Raw genomic sequence first — 19,171 nt, 5'->3', positions numbered from 1 at the left:
TCTTTGTACGGCTGTGGCCTCTCACTTCTCTGCTAAAACTCAGGACATCCTGTCCTCCACCTCATCTTACTCTCCCTCTTCCTCTCTCGGCCCCCCATTGGCCAACTCTCACTCTCCTCCTCCTTTCTCCTCTTTCGCTCTGACAACACCCAACAAGGTTTCTAGACAAGTCATATCTATGAAAGTGATGTCCAAACAGGTGCTCCCCTACTCCTCCAGAACCATCAAGGACCATATTGACACCCTTGCTCCATCTTTGGCCGATTTCTCTAATCACTCTTTCACCACTGGAACTTTCCACTCTCCCCTTGAGCACTCCCTTGTGCACACCCTCCTTAAGAAGCTGTCTGCCGATCCTACCTGCCCGGCAAACTATCGCCCAATCTCCATCACCCCTTTCCCAGGAAAACTCTTGGAAAAGCTGGCTATCTCCCAGCTTATTCTCCACACCGAATCTGTTGGTTGTCTCTATGTCATCAGTCTGGCTTCAGAGCTGCCCGATGCACAGAAACCGCTCTCCTGAACACCAGTGAAGATCTGCTCTCTAACCTTGATTCCAGCATTCCTTTGGTCCTCAGCCTCTTTGATCTTTCCTCTGCTTTCAACACGGTCAACCACGCCATCCTGATGAATCGACTGTGAGAACCTGGGCATCGCGGAACAGGCCCTGGAGTGGCTGACCTCCTTCCTCTTGAACCACCCCCTCCCTTGTCAAACTTGGTCGCTTTCTCTCTGCCACCTCCCTCTCTACCTGTGGTGTTCCCAAGGGCCCTATCCTCTCACCCTGTTTTTTCAACCTCTACTTAGCCCCTTTGGCCCACCTGATTTCTACCTTCTCCTCTAACTTTCAGTGTTATGCGGATGACATTCAGCTTTCCTTCAGGCTCCCCTCAGCCTCCGCTCGCGCTAATTCCTGACTGTCTATCCGCGATTCAGGATTGGTGCCTCCAACGATCTTTGCCTTAATGCTAGTAAGCAGAGTGTGTTGCAGAGTGTTGAGCTGTTGCACGGAGCGGATTGGAGCTGCATCAGGTCTGTTTTCTACCTTGGAAGGAATTGTTAGTCTGTTTTTACCCTGTGCTGTTTGGCCGCTCTAGCCCACGAGAAAGAACTCTACATCAACAAAGCCATACACGTGGAGCGTGTAGCAGAGTGTGTTGCAGAGTGTTCTGCGGAGTTCAGCGAAGTGAGGTAACATTGAAATATATATTTATCTCGCTTGGAAGACATTTTTTTACAGGAGAGCAGTCCAAATCTGTGATTTGTTATTTATTTTCTGATTGCACGAGTGCTGTGTAACGTGGCAATACAATTACAAAGCTGTTTCCTTAAACATGCCTGGAAAAGTACAAAGCAAAGCAAACATTACAATCTCTGCAAGTCTAAACCCTACGGCAAAGCCGCAGGGTATCTCTGCGAAGAGCGCACTGCTGCCGCGAACTTCGAAATCAACGAATCTATTGAGCCAATGGTGAATAAAGGACATAATAAAACAAAATCCCAGTCGGGGAAAGTACCTGCTCAAATTACAGATTTTTTTAAAAACCTGGTAAAGAAGTAAACATAGTGGAGCCTAGTAAGGCTATTTCTAAGACAACAGTGCAAGTTCACAATAGAGAAGCCAATGAACCTCGGAGTTTGGAGTTATTGATGACTCATTATTTGAACTCTGCTATTGGCTGTGTGGCTCTAATAGGCCTGTGGTTGAAGCTGCGAGTAACATTAACATCCCTGTTGAGCGCGATCCTGAGCTGCCGAGGTCCACTGAGTATTGCAATCAAGCATGCTCTTCACCTAGACTATCCAGTACGCCGTTGTTATTCCCTTTGTCGTTTCAAACCTGCTCACCTCATATGAAAATCATCGGAGAGGGCACCAGAGAAAATGTGTCTCCTAAAGAAACAATAGAAGAGAACTGTAACAACTTCAAACTCACTTCAATTAACCCTGAGCCCAATAATACTACACCATCGGCTAACTTACTTCATTTTACTCTTAACATTTTAATTAAATTGTGTGATATAATATACACCCAATCAGTGAAGCATGGTGAAATGGCCGAGAACCTTCATGAACACTACATAGGTAGGTCTCAAATGAATAATGGAAGCTTAGTTACCGAAAACGATGGGAAAAAGGAAGCGGATAACGAGAATATTTCTGCAGTAATGATTGTCCCCCGTGATGATCGGGATATCATAGAAGTGGCTCCGGTGTCATATCCGAATCCTAAAGAAGCCCGTAGACAAGCTAAGAAAAGGACTAGTATTAAACCAACATCTACGCCACAAGTTAAAGAAGTGCCACTGTTATTGGATCACCCGCACAAATCTGTCTCTTTGTTGACTGATGCTAAAAGCCAATCTAAGCCAATCTAGCTCCTCTAGTACTAAGAAAGTGCAGGATAATATTGTGGAAGAACAAAACCTAACGATAGTGAACGTGAAGAGTCCCCTCCTCATGTGTGTATCCCTCAAAATAATGCAAATACCATCCCTAAAGTAGTGAAAATTAAAAATTCTGAAGTAGTTGCAATCAAACCCAAGTTAGAAACCCTAAATGTTAGAGTTGTGACAGTGAGTGAAAAAGCAGACAAAACATCTAAGCAACCTATTAATAGAGCATCACGGTTGTCATTGTGTTCCAAAATTCCTGCTCTACGTATTCTCAGGTCTTGTGACTTTGAAGTTATTCAACCATTGAAAAGAGACTTTAGTGCATTGTGTGTTGCCAGCTATGGCTTCATTGATACGGTCACAAGAGGACTCACTTGACTGTCTCAGTTATAAGTTAGATCAGGTAATTCCTTCTACAGACCAACAATTTCAATGTGAACATTGTATTTCTTGTAAACCAACTGTTGAACATAAAATTGACTCTGATATTGTAACTGAAAACCAGGTTGGGCTGCAGCAACCTCAATTATGAGAGTGCTCCATAGTGTCCTGGAACACCAATGGACACGCTCTACTTAATTAACTTAGGCAGTTCCCTTGAGGCCATTATTAACAACACAGTATTCCTGTTACAAGAAACGTGGTTACAAAAAGGCTTCCATGTTGACTCTCATTATTTCAGAGTAATGCAAAAAAAGGTAAAAAAGGAAGGCCGTTTAATGGTTTTAGCCGGGATTAGTCATGATTTTAATGCCTGTTAAATGACCCCCACGCTACCTAATGACAATGTACTTGCTGTTCAAGTTTCCGCAATTTTTTTTATTTCGGCTCCTAAAATTCTAATTTTAAATATTCATGATCCCCCGAGTGGTGAACATACTGATAAAATATTTGACACCATTGATGAGTTAATTATAGGCTGGTGTATGTCTGAAGTTAACAACATGGATTGTCATGGGTGGCGATTTCAAAGCTCAATGTGGTACCATGAAGAGGTCTGCTCGATTTGAAAATATTATTGCAACTAATGTACAGTTTAAATCTAAATGTAATGCACGTGGTAGAAAATTGAGATCTTTTATGGCAGAGTGAGAATGTTGGTTGTTAAATGGAAGAACTGTTAGCGATACTCCCGGTAAATGTACGTGGGTTAGTGGTTCTAAATTGGCTACCTTGGACTACTTATGGGTTAATCTAGATACACTCAACAACATTGTTGACTTTGAGGTGTAGGAACAAGTGACAAGCGATAATTCCCTGATTCAAGCTAAATTAAATCTGGCCTTTTCTGGATCAAGTGAAAGAGGTCCAACGAACATTAATAGTGGGACCAGATTCAAATGGAATGTCACCAAAAGTAAGCAAGTGTCTCAACGTATTCGTGAATTGTTATTGTTATTGTTATGTTGCATTTATATAGCGCCTTATATACCATTGGTATGGTCTGAAGGCGCTGGTAGGTTGAACGCCCTTGGGAACCGAAGTTCATATCAGTAGAGAGAGTAAAAAGGGTGCGTGTGGGCACCGGGTATGTGTGCAGCTCGTGCGGAATCTGTGCAATAGCTGCATTCTAGCGGTAGGTGTGCTGATTGAGAAGTCAGGAGTATGTGTTCTTTCTGGCAGGATTTATCCAGAGCGGAAGTGGCTGCGTTAGGCCTCAGGAGAACGCCTGGCTGGGGGGTGTGTTACCAGCAGTGGTTACTTAGAGTGATGTGGAGTGAGCGGCGAATGTTGGTATGAGAACAGTTATACCGAATGGTGTCATAGTATCACTGTGTTCTAGTTGAGTGGTGATGTAAGGAGAGAGTAAGCGTGGTGGTGGGATAAGATGGGTTATATACCCTTTCAGATATTCTTCTGAATTCATTGTGGATTAAATGCTCTTTAAGCGTTATCTGCGTTCCAAACCATACTTTATACGTTGCGCAATTCAATGCGCTTCAGTCTGTTCTATACCCCCCAATCTACTCTTGTTTGCCCCACGCGTGCACTCTTGTCGGTCTCAAGCATGTACCCACTCACCCCCTCGCCCCACTACGCACTCACCCCCTCTACGCACTCACCCCCCTCTAGGCACTCACCCCCCTCTAGGCACTCACCCCCCTCTAGGCACTCACCCCCTTCTAGGCACTCACCCTCTCTACGCGCTCAACCCCTTTACGCATTCAACTCTCCTTACGCACTCATCCCCACTACGCACTCATCCCTCTATGCATTAATCCCCACTACGCACTTATCTGATCCCCGCACTCATCTGCTCCCCTTACTCATCTGTTTTAAGCACTCGTGTCTTTCACGCATTCAACATCAGTATCCTGTCCTATAAATTCATCTCTACACTCATCTGTTCTGTACCTTCATCCATTCTAAACACTCATTCACTCTGTACACGTATCCACTCTGTACACTTATCCGCTCATGTGCTCTATCTACTCATCATCTTTATCCATTCAACCACTCTGTACACTTATCCACTCATACGCTCCAACACTTATCTGCTTTATCCTCATCTGCCCTATCCGCTCAACCGTTCTATCCATTTGTCCGTTCTATCCTCTCATCTACTCTATCCACTCATCCGCTCAAGCCACTCATTCTCTCATCCGTTCTATCCACTTGTCCTTTCTATCCTTTCATCCATTCTATTCACTCATCTGGCGAATTAAATGTCGACGCTCTTGCCTTTAATTGTGATGACATTGAAAATGCAATTAAAGCTATTTCTTTTGAAGTAGCCTCTGCCTTTAATTCTCCTAATATAGCCACAGGTAAATGCTTCAATCGTTCTTTCGATGGTGAATTAGTTAAAACTAAGCAAATTCATCAAGTTGTGTTTTTTTATCATCTATTATGAATCATTTTAGTAGATGAGACAGTGATTAGAATGTTATATGACCCTGTTTATGTCAATTAAGAAAGTTTTAATACATATTGTATCATGAATGTACTGTATGTGTAATGAGATTTGTAGATGTTGAAATTGTTATATATTATATTGTTGTTTGTTGGTGTATGTAGAGATTGCTATTGTAAGCATTAGTTGTACAGGTTTTGTGAACTATTAACAACTAAATAAATAAAATTAGAAATTAAATTAATGCCAGTAAAACAGAGATCCTTCTCATTGGGAACCCTGTCCCTGCTTTCCCTCTCTCACTCTGGTTGCCCGCATTGGCCCTCTTCCTTCACCTTCTTTAAAACTATCAGAGCATCAGGAGAAGGGAGACATTCTCCTGGAGAAGAAACTCAGATACGGTTATATTACCCTTCAGTTTTCGTGTGAGGGATAAAAGTAGGTTGTGACACAGGATGGTGGATTTTGTTTTGAAGGACATTCTGAAAGACACTTTAATTTTATTTTGATGCAGGGAAACACCTCTTACAAGATAGTGAGGGCCTTTTATGCACAAATAAAAGTCTATAACCAACACAATGTCACCTTTGTGCCAGCCTCCTCCTTCGACACCTTTACGCTTTCCATTTGGTCTATTCAGCATACACCACCAAGCGTGAAACGTAATGGTTAATTGTTACTGGAACACTTCTGAGTGCATAAGTGCTTGGATAATTTAATATTTTGCTTTGGTTTTATTGGCGGCAGTATGACATACCAAGTTTTCATATGAATATGGCACACAGAAAACACTTAAGTCATACAATAGTTGTATTTCTAACTTATGAAGTTAATAAAGGAGCCCTGTTCCTGGTAGGGTGGTGCTCGGGCGATAATGACTACATTTCACTTACTTATTTTTAATAAGTATATACTGAAATGTAACCCACTGCACAGGTTTCCAAGTCTGGCAGGAAATAGGATATAGGGAAAATGTGGAGGTACAAAAGGTAAGGCTTGGACACAAGGGGAGGGAAGGTGGCATGTTTTTGGGTATAGACTTGTATTGCTTACAAAGGCCTCTTTATCTCTAAATCTAAGAGGGGGTTCCCTGCCTCAAAAGAATTAATGAAAACAATCAGCATGTCGAAAAAAGTCAGTCTGACCTGCTCACGTCCCCAAAACCTATTTCTGTCCCTCACTGGAACTAACAAAATGGGGCAGGAATGATCTCACTCCAAAGCAAATAGTGTTCATCAAGCAAAACATAAATGTTCTCAGCCAGTTGGGCTTCCAAAAAGATTCAAAAAGAATGTTCAAAGGGGACACATGTCTTTTTCAGTCCCTTCGTATAAAACAAAGTGGTCTTCCAAACAATACTACAACACCTTTCTCAGTATTGGGGTTTTAAACCCTTTTTGGTTCCAGCTTTCTATTTTGGGTGCAAATCCCAGACTCGCAATATTTGAGGGGTCTTGGTGTACTCTCCTGCCAATACCTAGTTGGTTCGGATATTCTCCTTCTTTTCTCATGTAGGGCTCCAGCTCCTGTTATTTATGATCATCTTTGGGGTGCCACACACTTTTATCCTTAGTCTCCGTTTTGGGTGCGGGTCCCAGACTCGCAATACAACTTCAGGCTTGTTTGGTTTACTCTCCTGCCAAAAGCATAATTGCTTCTTTTCAGACTTGCTTTCCAGCCGGAGTTCCTGACTCTCTTATGTGTTCTACTTCAATTGGGTGCCGGTCCCAGACTGTCAATTGTTGTCCACAATAACTTGGTTCACTCTCCTGCCAAGCTAACGTTACTTTTATCTTGCGCTTACTTGTCATGCATTCCTTTGCCATATACCCATTATTGCCTGGAGTGACTACTCCTGGTGTTCCGCGTATCTCTCACTGTATTAGACCAAAATGTTCTTTGACCCTTATTTGGTCCTTTCAGTGATTTTCTCATTTTTCTCGGGCCTCCTCTTCCTTCCCACCATCCCGCGTACCTTTGTTCTCAGTTCGCGTCCTATGGGCTGCGAGATTCTGTCCTGAGGGTCCGGTAGCCCAGACGCTTGTTTTCGCTCCGATTTCTCGCTCACAGCATTCTGCATCCTTCTTGCAATCAGCCCTTGCCTCAGCGTTGATCTGGACACAATAAGACACTCTCGCGTCTATTCGATAAGGGAGCTTCAGAGTAGCCAGCTTCCAGGCTACGTTCATTTTCTCTCCTCCCCAGTAGACAGAGTCTTCTCTCTGCATCGGTCTCACATCTCCGCTCGCCAGCTGGCACCTTCGTTTCTCCGGTCAGAGCTACCCAGAGGGACCTCCCTTTGCTGATCAGCTGCACTATATTTAAACTCCTTGGTTGGGAAAGGGAGTTCTCCTGAACCAATGATATTCCGAAAAGAACTAGTCTGCTCACTTCGGTTTACTGGAGTGATCTTCATCCTCACAGTCCTCTTCCTCGTCTCAGTACATGGTCTCAGATATAGTAAATAAATACTGGTTTTCTTTTTATGCTGTATGAATGAATTAGTTGTATTGGTTTTCAACAAAACATATCAGTCGCATCAGGGCAGATGGGAGGGGAATTAATTCCCGACAAGGGGTTAAAGGACTTTCAACTGTATTATACCGCGTCTCCTGAAGATAATAGTCCCCAGTCCCTCAAGGCACTTCTCTTGGCAGGTGATCGTCCCGCACACCGCCCGAGGGGTATCACTGACTGTTGATGCTCTGCCCTAGCACCCTGGGAAAAGTCTCTACCTAGAGGAGAAGGGACGATATCCTCAGATTCGTCACAGGCGATAAAGAAATTTTCTCAGGATGGAACATTTATTTAGTGAAAGAGGGGAAGAAGGTCATTTGAGACTAGCTTCACCAACATATTAATTACACCACATCTTTTTCCAAACAGGCATTTTCACCAACAGGAAAAGCAATTGCCTTTCTAACAAACTGCTACCTCTGAAAAGGCATAAGGGTTGTAGAAAGGATAGTAAAGCGTTTGGAGAGAAAGAGATGAAGGAAATGTCCCTGCGCTCCCCTTGCTCTGTTCTGTGCAGTTCCCTGGCCTGGTCACATTTGTTTTAGGGAGGCGCAGGACAGGGACACTGCTCTCCTTTCCTGCTCATCTCCACTGCCAGACAGACAGGAGCAGGAGATGAATGCAGTGTGCTTGCCCTTCACCACCTACTAAGAGATCCAGCCCCAAGCAAATGGCATGTTTACATAAGCATTTGATGGCAATAGATGCCAAAATATTGGAATATGTCAATTCCTGGCGAATGCAACTAGCAGAGCATAGATGTAATAGCACAACAGTGACAAGAGTGAAACCCAGGCTAGTATTGGCTTTTACATGTTGGACAAGGTGTCTAGTCGTGCACAAAGCTGCAGTGGCACCTCCGAGATTGTATAAGACAGGTGTTTGTGTTGACATAACAGCTGGGAGTTCTTTATGGCTTTTCTTTATAGATGGCATTCCACAGGCAATAATACATCTAGCTGGCATTTTAAAAGCGTATACTCCTAAATTGCCACTTTCTTGAGATTTAACAGGCTGTGTATTTAACATAAGGTGCAGTTTGTGAGAATGTGATTCCCAGCACAAAGCAATGTAACCCCTACATGGACCCCAAGACTTCCCACCCTTCTCCCAGCGCTGTTCTGTTTACTATACATCCCCCTCATTCAGACAGCACCCAGCACAGAAGTGCTGTTACATAGGAGTTCCTGCCTATGTTCTATTGTAACCCTTAACTCCTTTTTAAACATTCTGTATAATTTGTCATATTATTTTCTAAAATACGTTTGAAGTTTTGTCATGGTGTTAGTCCATAAATTCTAAGTCAGTACAAAGTCAACCTTTAAAATGTCTAGTATATGGTAAAAGGCTGTCAACACCAATCAATACATGGAGTCGCTAGTGGGTCTAGTAGCCGAATGTATGATCGCCATTCATCAATATGCTGACAAAGCTCAACTTTAGCATCATCTCCAGCGAATGATGTTTCCCACCTGACCGGTTGTCTTGAGTTGAATGATTCCTGGATGCTGACTTCCAATTTGTTTAATTCAGTCCAAACTGAATTCCCCCCCATGTTCCTCCGGTGAACCAATGGCATGGCGCAGTGTTGACTTTATACCCACAGCAGAGCTGCTATTTGCCAATCTCCATTCCTTCAGCTTGCTCACTGGGATTTTGGCCTGATTGTAAGTTTTCGATGCAGATTGTAAGTTTTCTATGTAACTGCATGAGGAGAAAAGCACCCACACAGCCCACTACCAAATTGACTTGCTCTGACAGATTACACAATTTGTACCTGTTGATCTTTTTGCAGTCTGTTGTGCAGGAGCTAGTCCTCGCTCCGAACGATGTTGGTAATGCCATCACTGAATGTGTGGTAAGCCCTTTAAAAATCAGTGTTTACTGCTGCTCCATTGGTAGTGGGATCCAAAAAGCACATTCATCTCTCTCCAATCTGTTCTTCATTACAGTGGCTGACCTTTGAATTACAAATCAATTTCAAATTCTGCTGTATTGTTTTTAAGGCAATGGGGCTTCCTTCATCAGGTAGCATACATGAGACTAGAAGCAAAACGATGGCATGTTTCTAAATACCTTATGCAAAGGGGTAGATCAGTAGAAGCACTCCCTAATATTATATAGTTAGAGATTGATTTGCTCAATGATGTGTAAAAATGTAAATATTCTTTTGAGGTGCGGGGGAGGAAACGTGAACCTGGCACAGGATCACAACAACCATATAAGAAGAAACAAAAAACGAGGATCCAAAGCTAGGAACCCTCCCGTCCCCTGCACTCTATCATAAATCCATCAAATGATGGTTCAACAATTTTTAAATGCATTTGTTATAGTTAACCAATGGTATTCTGATTAGGTTAGTAGTAAGACTGAACACTCAGTAATTTCGTAAAAACCCAAAACATGGGGGGTTTTAATTAATGTCACAGTAAATTCACCATACAGACTTGGAGTGAAAAAGCCAAAATGAATGTCTACAAATTAACATAAGAAAAGTAAACAGTGATAGTCCATTTATATAATTTATGGCTGACGCGTTTCGGGATACATCCCTTCTTCTTGAGCCTATTGAATTTGGACTGTAAAACATAAATAAACAAAGAAAAATCGTTTCAATAAACATAGTATACACATGTTTAATGCTAAACACAGTGGTCCTTATTAATCCCACATCGGATTTCCATGTAGAGGTATATCTTAACTAGTACAGCTCAAGTATAACTGACTGAGGTATTCATAAACGTTACTCCACAGTAAGGGGTCCCAACTCTGGCTAGTGCACCAAGCAAAATCCATAGTTTACATCAAAAGATAATTAATGGAAAAACAGTAATTGTCTATGAGAAACATCTCTATGAAGTGTGTGCCAAAAACTAGAGTGGCGGCTAACCTTAGGTGTAATTAAGGTGGAGAGTGAGTAAACCCTAAGGTTTGATGAACTCGTGGCTATCAATTCTTCCCCCCCAATTGGTTGAGGAAATGCTCGTCTCAGGCGTACAAGATGCCTATACATGAAACATAAATGAAGCGGTTCTGAGAGTTTTGATATTGGCTACAAATATAGTTGGTCAAGATAATATTATCAGTTCCTAAAAATTGTCCACTAAAAACAGAGAGCTAAATGGACAACTGTCCCATATGAATAGAAATGAAATGGGGCCTAAATGTAAAATGGGCGCAAAAAATAAAGGTCATATGTCAAGCTCTCGCTTACCTTAAAAGCTGTAAGCTCGATCGGGAATTACACGTGCGGATGCACTGGTGGCCCGGAGATATTCATATGTCCCATAGCGTCCTCGAGAACCTGAGACGAGTTTGCTATGTTGAAAAAAATAGAGGAAGCAAAGAATTCAGAGAGTTCCCCAATGGAGAGGGGGGACCTAATGAGTCTTTGTATATAAATGGTGGAGAGCCATCGGTATCGTCTAATGTTTACCTCTACAACGTGGTTTCAAATGCAACTACACAATCGCGTGTAGAGAGAAAGCCGCTTCTGCTGCTAAATGTAGCTCGAGTGCGAGCGCCTCCCGATCCAAGAGATGTGATGCTCGTGCGGACTCTGGTGGGTCTTAGCGTCTCCCTGGCAACACTATACACAAAACAGCCCATCAAGGACCCAGTATGTGTGTGGGAAAGATAAACAAAGGACTAAATGGGTCTTACATGTGCACTAGAGCAGTAACGCTGGTGCCTATACGGGCGCCATCATGGAAAGTGCATTGCACCATAGAAAGGTGCCTGCTGTAGTATGACAAAAAAGCTTGACACCACATTAAAAGGCTCAACAATGTACTAAAAATGAGTCTCAGAAAAATCAGAGACACTTATATTTATGTTACTTGAGAACGGACCCCAGATCAACAATCCGGAATAATCCAAGTTAAATGAGTATTTGGGCTGGAAACTGTGGCCACAGTGAGGAACCTCACAAATTGAAACTCAATTATACGATACCTGTACATAAATACATAAAATGTTATGCATATGCTTAGGTGTAAAGTGCACTAGTGTAACAGTGGGAACACCCCCAATGGAGCAACACAAATTCCCACTACCTGTCTCTGCATTAAAGAGAAAAGTGATAACACATTGTAGGGCAAGAGTCAATGAACAGTGGGCCGGTCAACATGTCCCGGACTGATAAGGTTTTAACAATTGCTCCACTGTGGATAGCCAATAATGACACACAATATGTCTAAGGAGTGAATTCCATTGTCATAAAGTACAGTTAAAACAGTTAACGAGACAAAATAAAATTTAAATGAAATGTCCTCATACACAAACAGTATAAACCTGAGGGGACAGTGAAAAAAGATATTTTAGTATGCTACAGTGTATTGGCTCCATTGTTCTATAAGGGAACATGGAGTCTGGTCAAGTTCAGATAAAGCACCTCAAGGAAAACTCCTCATTGAGCCCTTGTGGGTTAAGTGTGTCTAGTTGGTGTATCCAAAACTTCTCCCTGCGAGAGAGGATAGATTGATAGTCTCCCCCTCTATGTGGCTTCTTGACGACCTCCAGGACTTGAAACTTAATCTGGGCCACAGTGTGATGATGTTCCATAAAATGTCTTGCCAATGGGGATTTTGTATTCTTGCACCTGATGTTGGATTTATGCTCGGTTATTCTTTCCTTAACCGCTCTTGTGGTCTGGCCCACGTACAGTTTGCCACAAGGGCATTTGATTGTGTAGATAACTCCTATCGACATGCAGGACACAAAGTCTCTAAGTTTGAATTTCTTACCCGTAAGGGGATGTGACATAACATCTGGGAGTTCTTTATGGCTTTTCTTTATAGATGGCATTCCACAGGCAATAATACATCTAGCACCTTTGATCACGTTGTTACAATGGGAACACCCCAGGCATGGGAATGTGCCTTTCTTTCTTGTTTGTAGAAGCATTTGTCTGTCTTTAGGGGTTTTTTCAGCTCTCACAAATTTGTCCCTCAGATTTTGGCCTCTTTTGAAGGCCATCATTGGATATTTGGGAAACAGCCTTTCCAGTAGTGGATCATTATGGAGAATACTCCAATGTTTTTTAATTGCTCTACCGACTTGAAAGCTTTGACGGGAGTATTTAGATATGTAAAGTAGTGGAGTATCCTTGTTTTTGATTTTAGGAGTGAGAAGTTGTTCCTTACTTATGTTAGAGGATCTCTCCTTTGCTTCTTCCAAAATAGGTTGTGGATATCCCCTCTTTTCAAACTTGTCCAATAGCTTGGTGCATTCAACGTCCAGTCCTGCTGGGTCAGAGACAATTCTCTTCAATCAAAGGATTTGGTTGTATGGTAAACTGCTTAGCATTGTCTTCGGATGAAAACTCGAGAAGTGCATTAAGTTGTTAACGTCCGTCGGTTTGTGGTAGACGTTGGTGGCGATTGCATTGTTCTTGATCTCCAGGCTGACATCTAGGAAATGCAGGGATGGAGTGCCTACCTCCATCGAGAATTTAATGTTCTGATGCACTGAGTTTAAGAAGTTGGAGAAAGTAGTCAATTCCTCCTGGGTGCCGCACTAAGAGATCCAGCCCCAAGCAAATGGCATGTTTACATAAGTATTTGATGGCAATAGATGCCAAAATATTGGAATATGTCAATTCCTGGCGAATGCAACTACCAGGGCATAGATGTAATAGCACAACAGTGACAAGAGTGAAACCCAGGCTAGTATTGGCTTTTACATGTTGGACAAGGTGTCCAGTCGTGCACAAAGCTGCAGTGGCACCTCCGAGATTGTATAAGACAGGTGTTTGTGGTGACATAACAGCTGGGAGTTCTTTATGGCTTTTCTTTATAGATGGCATTCCACAGGCAATAATACATCTAGCTGGCATTTTAAAAGCGTATACTCCTAAATTGCCACTTTCTTGAGATTTAACAGGCTGTGTATTTAACATAAGGTGCAGTTTGTGAGAATGTGATTCCCAGCACAAAGCAATGTAACCCCTACATGGACCCCAAGACTTCCCACCCTTCTCCCAGCACTGTTCTGTTTACTATACATCCCCCTCATTCAGACAGCACCCAGCACAGAAGTGCTGTTACATAGGAATTCCTGCCTATGTTCTATTGTAACCCTTAACTCCTTTTTAAACATTCTGTATAATTTGTCATATTATTTTCTAATATACGTTTGAAGTTTTGTCATGGCGTTAGTCCATAAATTCTAAGTCAGTACAAAGTCAACCTTTAAAATGTCTAGTATATGGTAAAAGGCTGTCAACACCAATCAATACATGGAGTCGCTAGTGGGTCTAGTAGCCGAATGTATGATCGCCATTCATCAATATGCTGACAAAGCTCAACTTTAGCATCATCTCCAGCGAATGATGTTTCCCACCTGACCGGTTGTCTTGAGTTGAATGACTCCTGTATGCTGACTTCCAATTTGTTTAATTCAGTCCAAACTGAATTCCCCCCCATGTTCCTCCGGTGAACAATGGCATGGTGCAGTGTTGACTTTATACCCACAGCAGAGCTGGTATTTGCCAATCTCCATTCCTTCAGCTTGCTCACTGGGATTTTGGCCTGATTGTAAGTTTTCGATGCTGATTGTAAGTTTTCTATGTAACTGCATGAGGAGAAAAGCACCCACACAGCCCACTACCAAATTGACTTGCTCTGACAGATTACACAATTTGTACCAGTTGATCTTTTTGCAGTCTGTTGTGCAGGAGCTAGTCCTCACTCTGATGGATGTTGGTAATGCCATCACTGAATGTGTGGTAAGCCCTTTAAAAATCAGCGTTTACTGCTGCTCCATTGGTAGTGGGATCCAAAAAGCACATTCATCTCTCTCCAATCTGTTCTTCATTACAGTGGCTGACCTTTGAATTACAAATCAATTTCAAATTCTGCTGTATTGTTTTTAGGGCAATGTAGCTTCCTTCATCAGGTAGCATACATGAGACTAGAAGCAAAACGCTGGCATGTTTCTAAATACCTTGTTAGAAGCGCTTCCACATCTAAACATGCATTTTCTTGTGGTGATCCTTGAATCTGAAACTCTCTTCCAGTTTCCTTGCACTCAGTGCCTTCTATTCTTTCTTTTTGCAAGGGACTGAAGAATTCTCTTTTAATCCGTGTTTAGTATTAGGTCTAAATTACTTTTTGTAAGTCTTTAGTTTAATATGACTTCCCAGTGCCCTGTAAATTGTTATTATTTCTGCTGTCATCATTGCAGTATTTTACAGTTTTTAGGATTGTGATTGCCTGCGTGCCTTTGGATAAGGTTTGCACTTCATTAAATACATAATACACACCCAAAGCACTTCAACTTTTCGATTCTTGGGCAAACTTCCTGTAATCAATATATTACAATGTAGCAAGGAATAAGAATTATGTGTCGCAATGAACCAGGATTTTGTAGGAATGCCTTGTGTTCTGCTCCCTATTCCAGTCTCCCCTTTCCTTTCTTTCATGTCCAGCTCTTGCGTGAAGACTCTGAGGTCTTCTTGATCCAGACCATGTGAATCTTACAATGCATTTCAGCAGAAGGATCTGTACCTGCACAGAGTCTTTTTTCTGCTTGCTCCCTTTTCCTCTTTGCCACTATCATGTGAGGTTGCATTGTTACCACTAAAAACAGTCACACAGAGATGCAGTTAAACCTTCTATCAATCATGTAATGCACATTTCTGAAAGTGACAGTAGATGGGAATTTGATAGCAAAACCTGACAGATGGTGCAAGCACCCGGGCAAACAATGGTAACAGCTGGCAAATAGTCTGATGTGCATTAGCATAGAATGCCAATATATTGAAAATCGTGAAAATCGTGCGAATATTTGGGTCTATAATGACAATAGCTACCAAACGTTGTGATTACCTGAGAAGATGATGCCAAATCGTATACCTGGACAAGTAATGCAACAGTTGGCAAATAATTTGAGTATCTGAGTATTTAATATCAGCATTTATCAAATGGTGGCAATGTGGGATATCATGTGAGTAGCAGGACAACTGAATATGTGTCATCAACATTTGTAATATTGGCTAACATGCAATGTGCCCTTTGCTCCAACATGATCTCCTCATCTCGGACAGCCACCTCCAACAGATGTACGTTCCCTCCCCCATCGTTGATACAGCTAAATAAACATTTTAAGAAAAGCTGTATCTAAGAAAAGGGTTCAGGTCAGTATCAATAAAAGTAAAACGGACCAATGCAGAAGACCTTCAAAAACATTTTATAGACATTATCAATATGAAGATTTCTATATTCCTGGATAAAATTTAAAGAGTACACGTTGACCGGCAGCAGAGATGTTTGCAAAGCCTCAAACTACTTATTTACATTTGCTTAAAGAACACAAGAGCACTCGTCAAATTCTCGCTATCTATCACAAAGCACTGCCTGGTTTTGAGCTCTTCATATCATACTACCACAACAGATATAAATGGTGTACACTCTAGTCACCGTCAATCCTATCACCTTAAACCAAATCTGCTCTCCCCTCTTACCCACACTCCAAGAACAGACAGATCTTAACCCTAGCCTTCCCCAACACCCACATCAGAGACAGCCAGGCCTTCCTTGCTCAACCCTGACCACCTTGGCTAGCTCCTTGGCCCTGTCCTGTCCCATTACTATAATCTCTAGCACATCAGGTAGCTTCTTGGCTTGCGCTCGTCTCCCAATACACCTCAAGCACAGTAGAAAGACCCTCAACTGTCCTTTCCATCTTAACTCCCATTCCAGCACAACAGCCAAACCCTGCACTCTTACATCCAGCAGGCAGTTCCGTGTGCTATACCACCTTGTTATACCCATGAGAACATTATCTGGCTCTGCCCTTACCCCTTACTTCAAGCAGGCAGATCAGTGGAAATGCCTTTCTCTCTCAGCTCCAGCACGCAGTTCCATGGAAATGGACAAAGGTCTTACCTCCCCTCTTACTACAGCAGAACACTTCCTGGTTCTAGCATCCCTTTTACCTACTCTACTGCTGTCAAAGCAAAGCGGTTTCTGGGCTTGAAAGACCATATTACCTCTAATCATGCTATCACAGTAGACCACTCTTTATCCCTGCTGTTCCCTCTTAAAAACCACTTCCAGTACAGCAGACAGGTGTAGCCAAGCCCTTGCATTTTACCTCCACCCTTGCTATCATAGAACATGGTTTCTTTATCCCTCTTGTTATTACTTATCCCCCACCCACGGACATCTCTCTCAGCTGTTGCCTCTTACCTTCACTCCTAGCACAGAAGGCAGTTGCTGACACAACCCTTCCCTCTTACCTCCACAACTGCTATCAAAAACAGCTTCCAATGTGTGCAATTCTTCTCCAAGCACAGCAGAGTTTCTCGGCACTGCTCTTTGATGCTACATATTCACGTTATTATAGCAGACAGCTCTTTGTGCTGCTGTTCCCACTTACCTCGGCTCCTTTCATATCAGACAATTCGATCCAGGCCCTTCCCTATTAACTCCACTCCTACCACGTCAGTAGGTTCCTAGTCACTTCCCTTCCATTTTAGCTCCCCCTCATGCCATCACAAATCAGCTCTACATCCTAATTTCGCCACTTCACTTCTGCCACCATCGCACATATCTATTCTTGATGTTGCTGCTCACCTTAACTCCTAGCACAACAGACAGCTCTTTACAGTGGCACAATGCCAATTGGGCAAATTGGACTTCAGCCCCCTCCCATCACCGACATTTTGGGTTATGTTGACTTGTTCTGGCTGACCTACAGAGCCGCAACAGGCCAGGACAGGACACAGGCAATAAACAATGCTTGCAGCTGCACAATTAAAGGCCCAGGTTACAGCATTTAATTGTTTGTAACTGCATTCTTATCCATACATTGTTAGGCAATTGAAATCATGATTGGGTGTTAGTAACAGCATGTCAGAGGAGTAACTGGAATGGTAGGGGAGACAGGAGACAGCTTATTCTCACAACAGTCCTTAAGTGTGTAGTTTCCGAAATGAAGGAAGTGATAGCTGCTTGTAACATTGAAGCTGCACCAGAATAGTCTCATTACACAGTGTAAAGAAGTTAGATCCACTACAAAAGTAAATTTGCCCCTCCCTCACAGTCTCTGAAGTCTGCCCCTCTTCCAACATTTGAAGGGTTAGTCCCCTCCGCCACACACAAGTTTAGCCTAGCTGCACCCATGCATCTTAATCGCCGCTTACCTGGTCTCCACTCTTAGGCAGCTCTGAAACCCGCTCCTGCCCTCTCAAATCCACTCCTAGCACAGGAGACAGTTATTTATATTTGTAGTTCCCCTTTACTTCCAACAGACAGCGTTTTATTCCAACTGCCTCTTACCTCAACTCCTAACACAGCAGACAACTCCTCCGCCCTGGTCTTCTGAAGACAGTTTCCAGCATTCGTCACAAAAACCACCGGCACTTGCAGCTTCCCATTCCCGTCAGACAATTTCTGGAAAGCCTTGACTGCAGCAGGTATAGGGTTCCGGCCTCGGATGAGGACTCCATCGATATCAAAGAGGAGGCCAAAGGGCGGTGGATTCTGTAGCAGAATAATCAGATTGAGACAAGAGCTTCTGGATGGGTCAATTATTTTAGTGCTGAGCTAGTCATCCCATCAAATAATACAATCCAGTCATTATGTTTGCGATATCAACGACAAAACCGTACAGGAAGAAGTTACAGTCAATGAATTTCAGTGGCGATGACATGTCTTTTTTTGTGCTCATTCTGAAACCCTTAATGTATTTTACAGTTAGGCAGTTTGACAAGACCAGCGGCAAGTTTCTTAGGCAGAACTAATAATATATACAACTCTCCTCGGGAGATCCACCAAGCACTACCAGTGCTTCCCAACACTAGTATTGCAGCCCGCATAGTATTCATTAACCTCCCTGAGCTAAATCCGCCATCATAAATCTAGAGAAGTCATAGAATTAGGTAATCGTTTTGGAGAAACTTTGCTTCAATCCAGGTGACATCCAAATTTTTAAAACACGCAACTTTCACAGATGAAGATTTTTTTAACCTGGTTTTGTGAAGAAGAAAAGATTGACATTCAGAAGGCAGATATGCACAAAAATAAATGATAGGACTTGTAACCAGTAGATTTCACCACCTTTACAGTATGCTCCTCCTGCAATGTGTTTGTACACTTCCCTCTACTGTGCAGCTCTCCACTTCTCCGAGCTGCGCTACATGCATTCAACAGTAGTAGCCTAGGGAAGAAAGCAGGTTGTTGAAATCTATTTTTCTAAGGGGTGTGGGGGGCATGAGGGTGTGTGCGTTTTTTTGAGGATATGTTGTTTTCCGTCCACGGTACAATATATATTGGTGATTGACAACACTGTTGCTCATGCTTTCCTGTGCTGTGGCCGATATTCGGTAGGTTTGGTCCGAATGCATGCACTACTGTGTTCGTTATGCCTCAAGAACAACTGATGCAAAGCTTGTGAAGGC

General features: G+C 42.6%; 1 protein-coding gene across 2 annotated transcripts in view; it reads right to left on the bottom strand.

Annotated features, from left to right (window-relative positions):
- Positions 1-19,171, bottom strand: part of HDHD5 (haloacid dehalogenase like hydrolase domain containing 5) — a 511,697-nt gene that overhangs the window by 274,249 nt on the left and 218,277 nt on the right. For both annotated transcript variants that reach the window (XM_069628653.1, XM_069628652.1), the window contains exon 2: positions 18,051-18,254. In XM_069628653.1, the coding sequence (XP_069484754.1) occupies positions 18,051-18,254 (204 nt within the window). The remainder of the gene's footprint in view (positions 1-18,050; positions 18,255-19,171) is intronic.

Source organism: Ambystoma mexicanum, chromosome 12 (assembly GCF_040938575.1).
Source record: "Ambystoma mexicanum isolate Mex_15411 chromosome 12, UKY_AmexF1_1, whole genome shotgun sequence".
Taxonomy (NCBI): Eukaryota; Metazoa; Chordata; class Amphibia; order Caudata; family Ambystomatidae; genus Ambystoma; species Ambystoma mexicanum.
The sequence above is the reverse complement of the archived record's forward strand: the minus strand, read 5'-3'. Positions and strand labels throughout refer to the sequence as shown.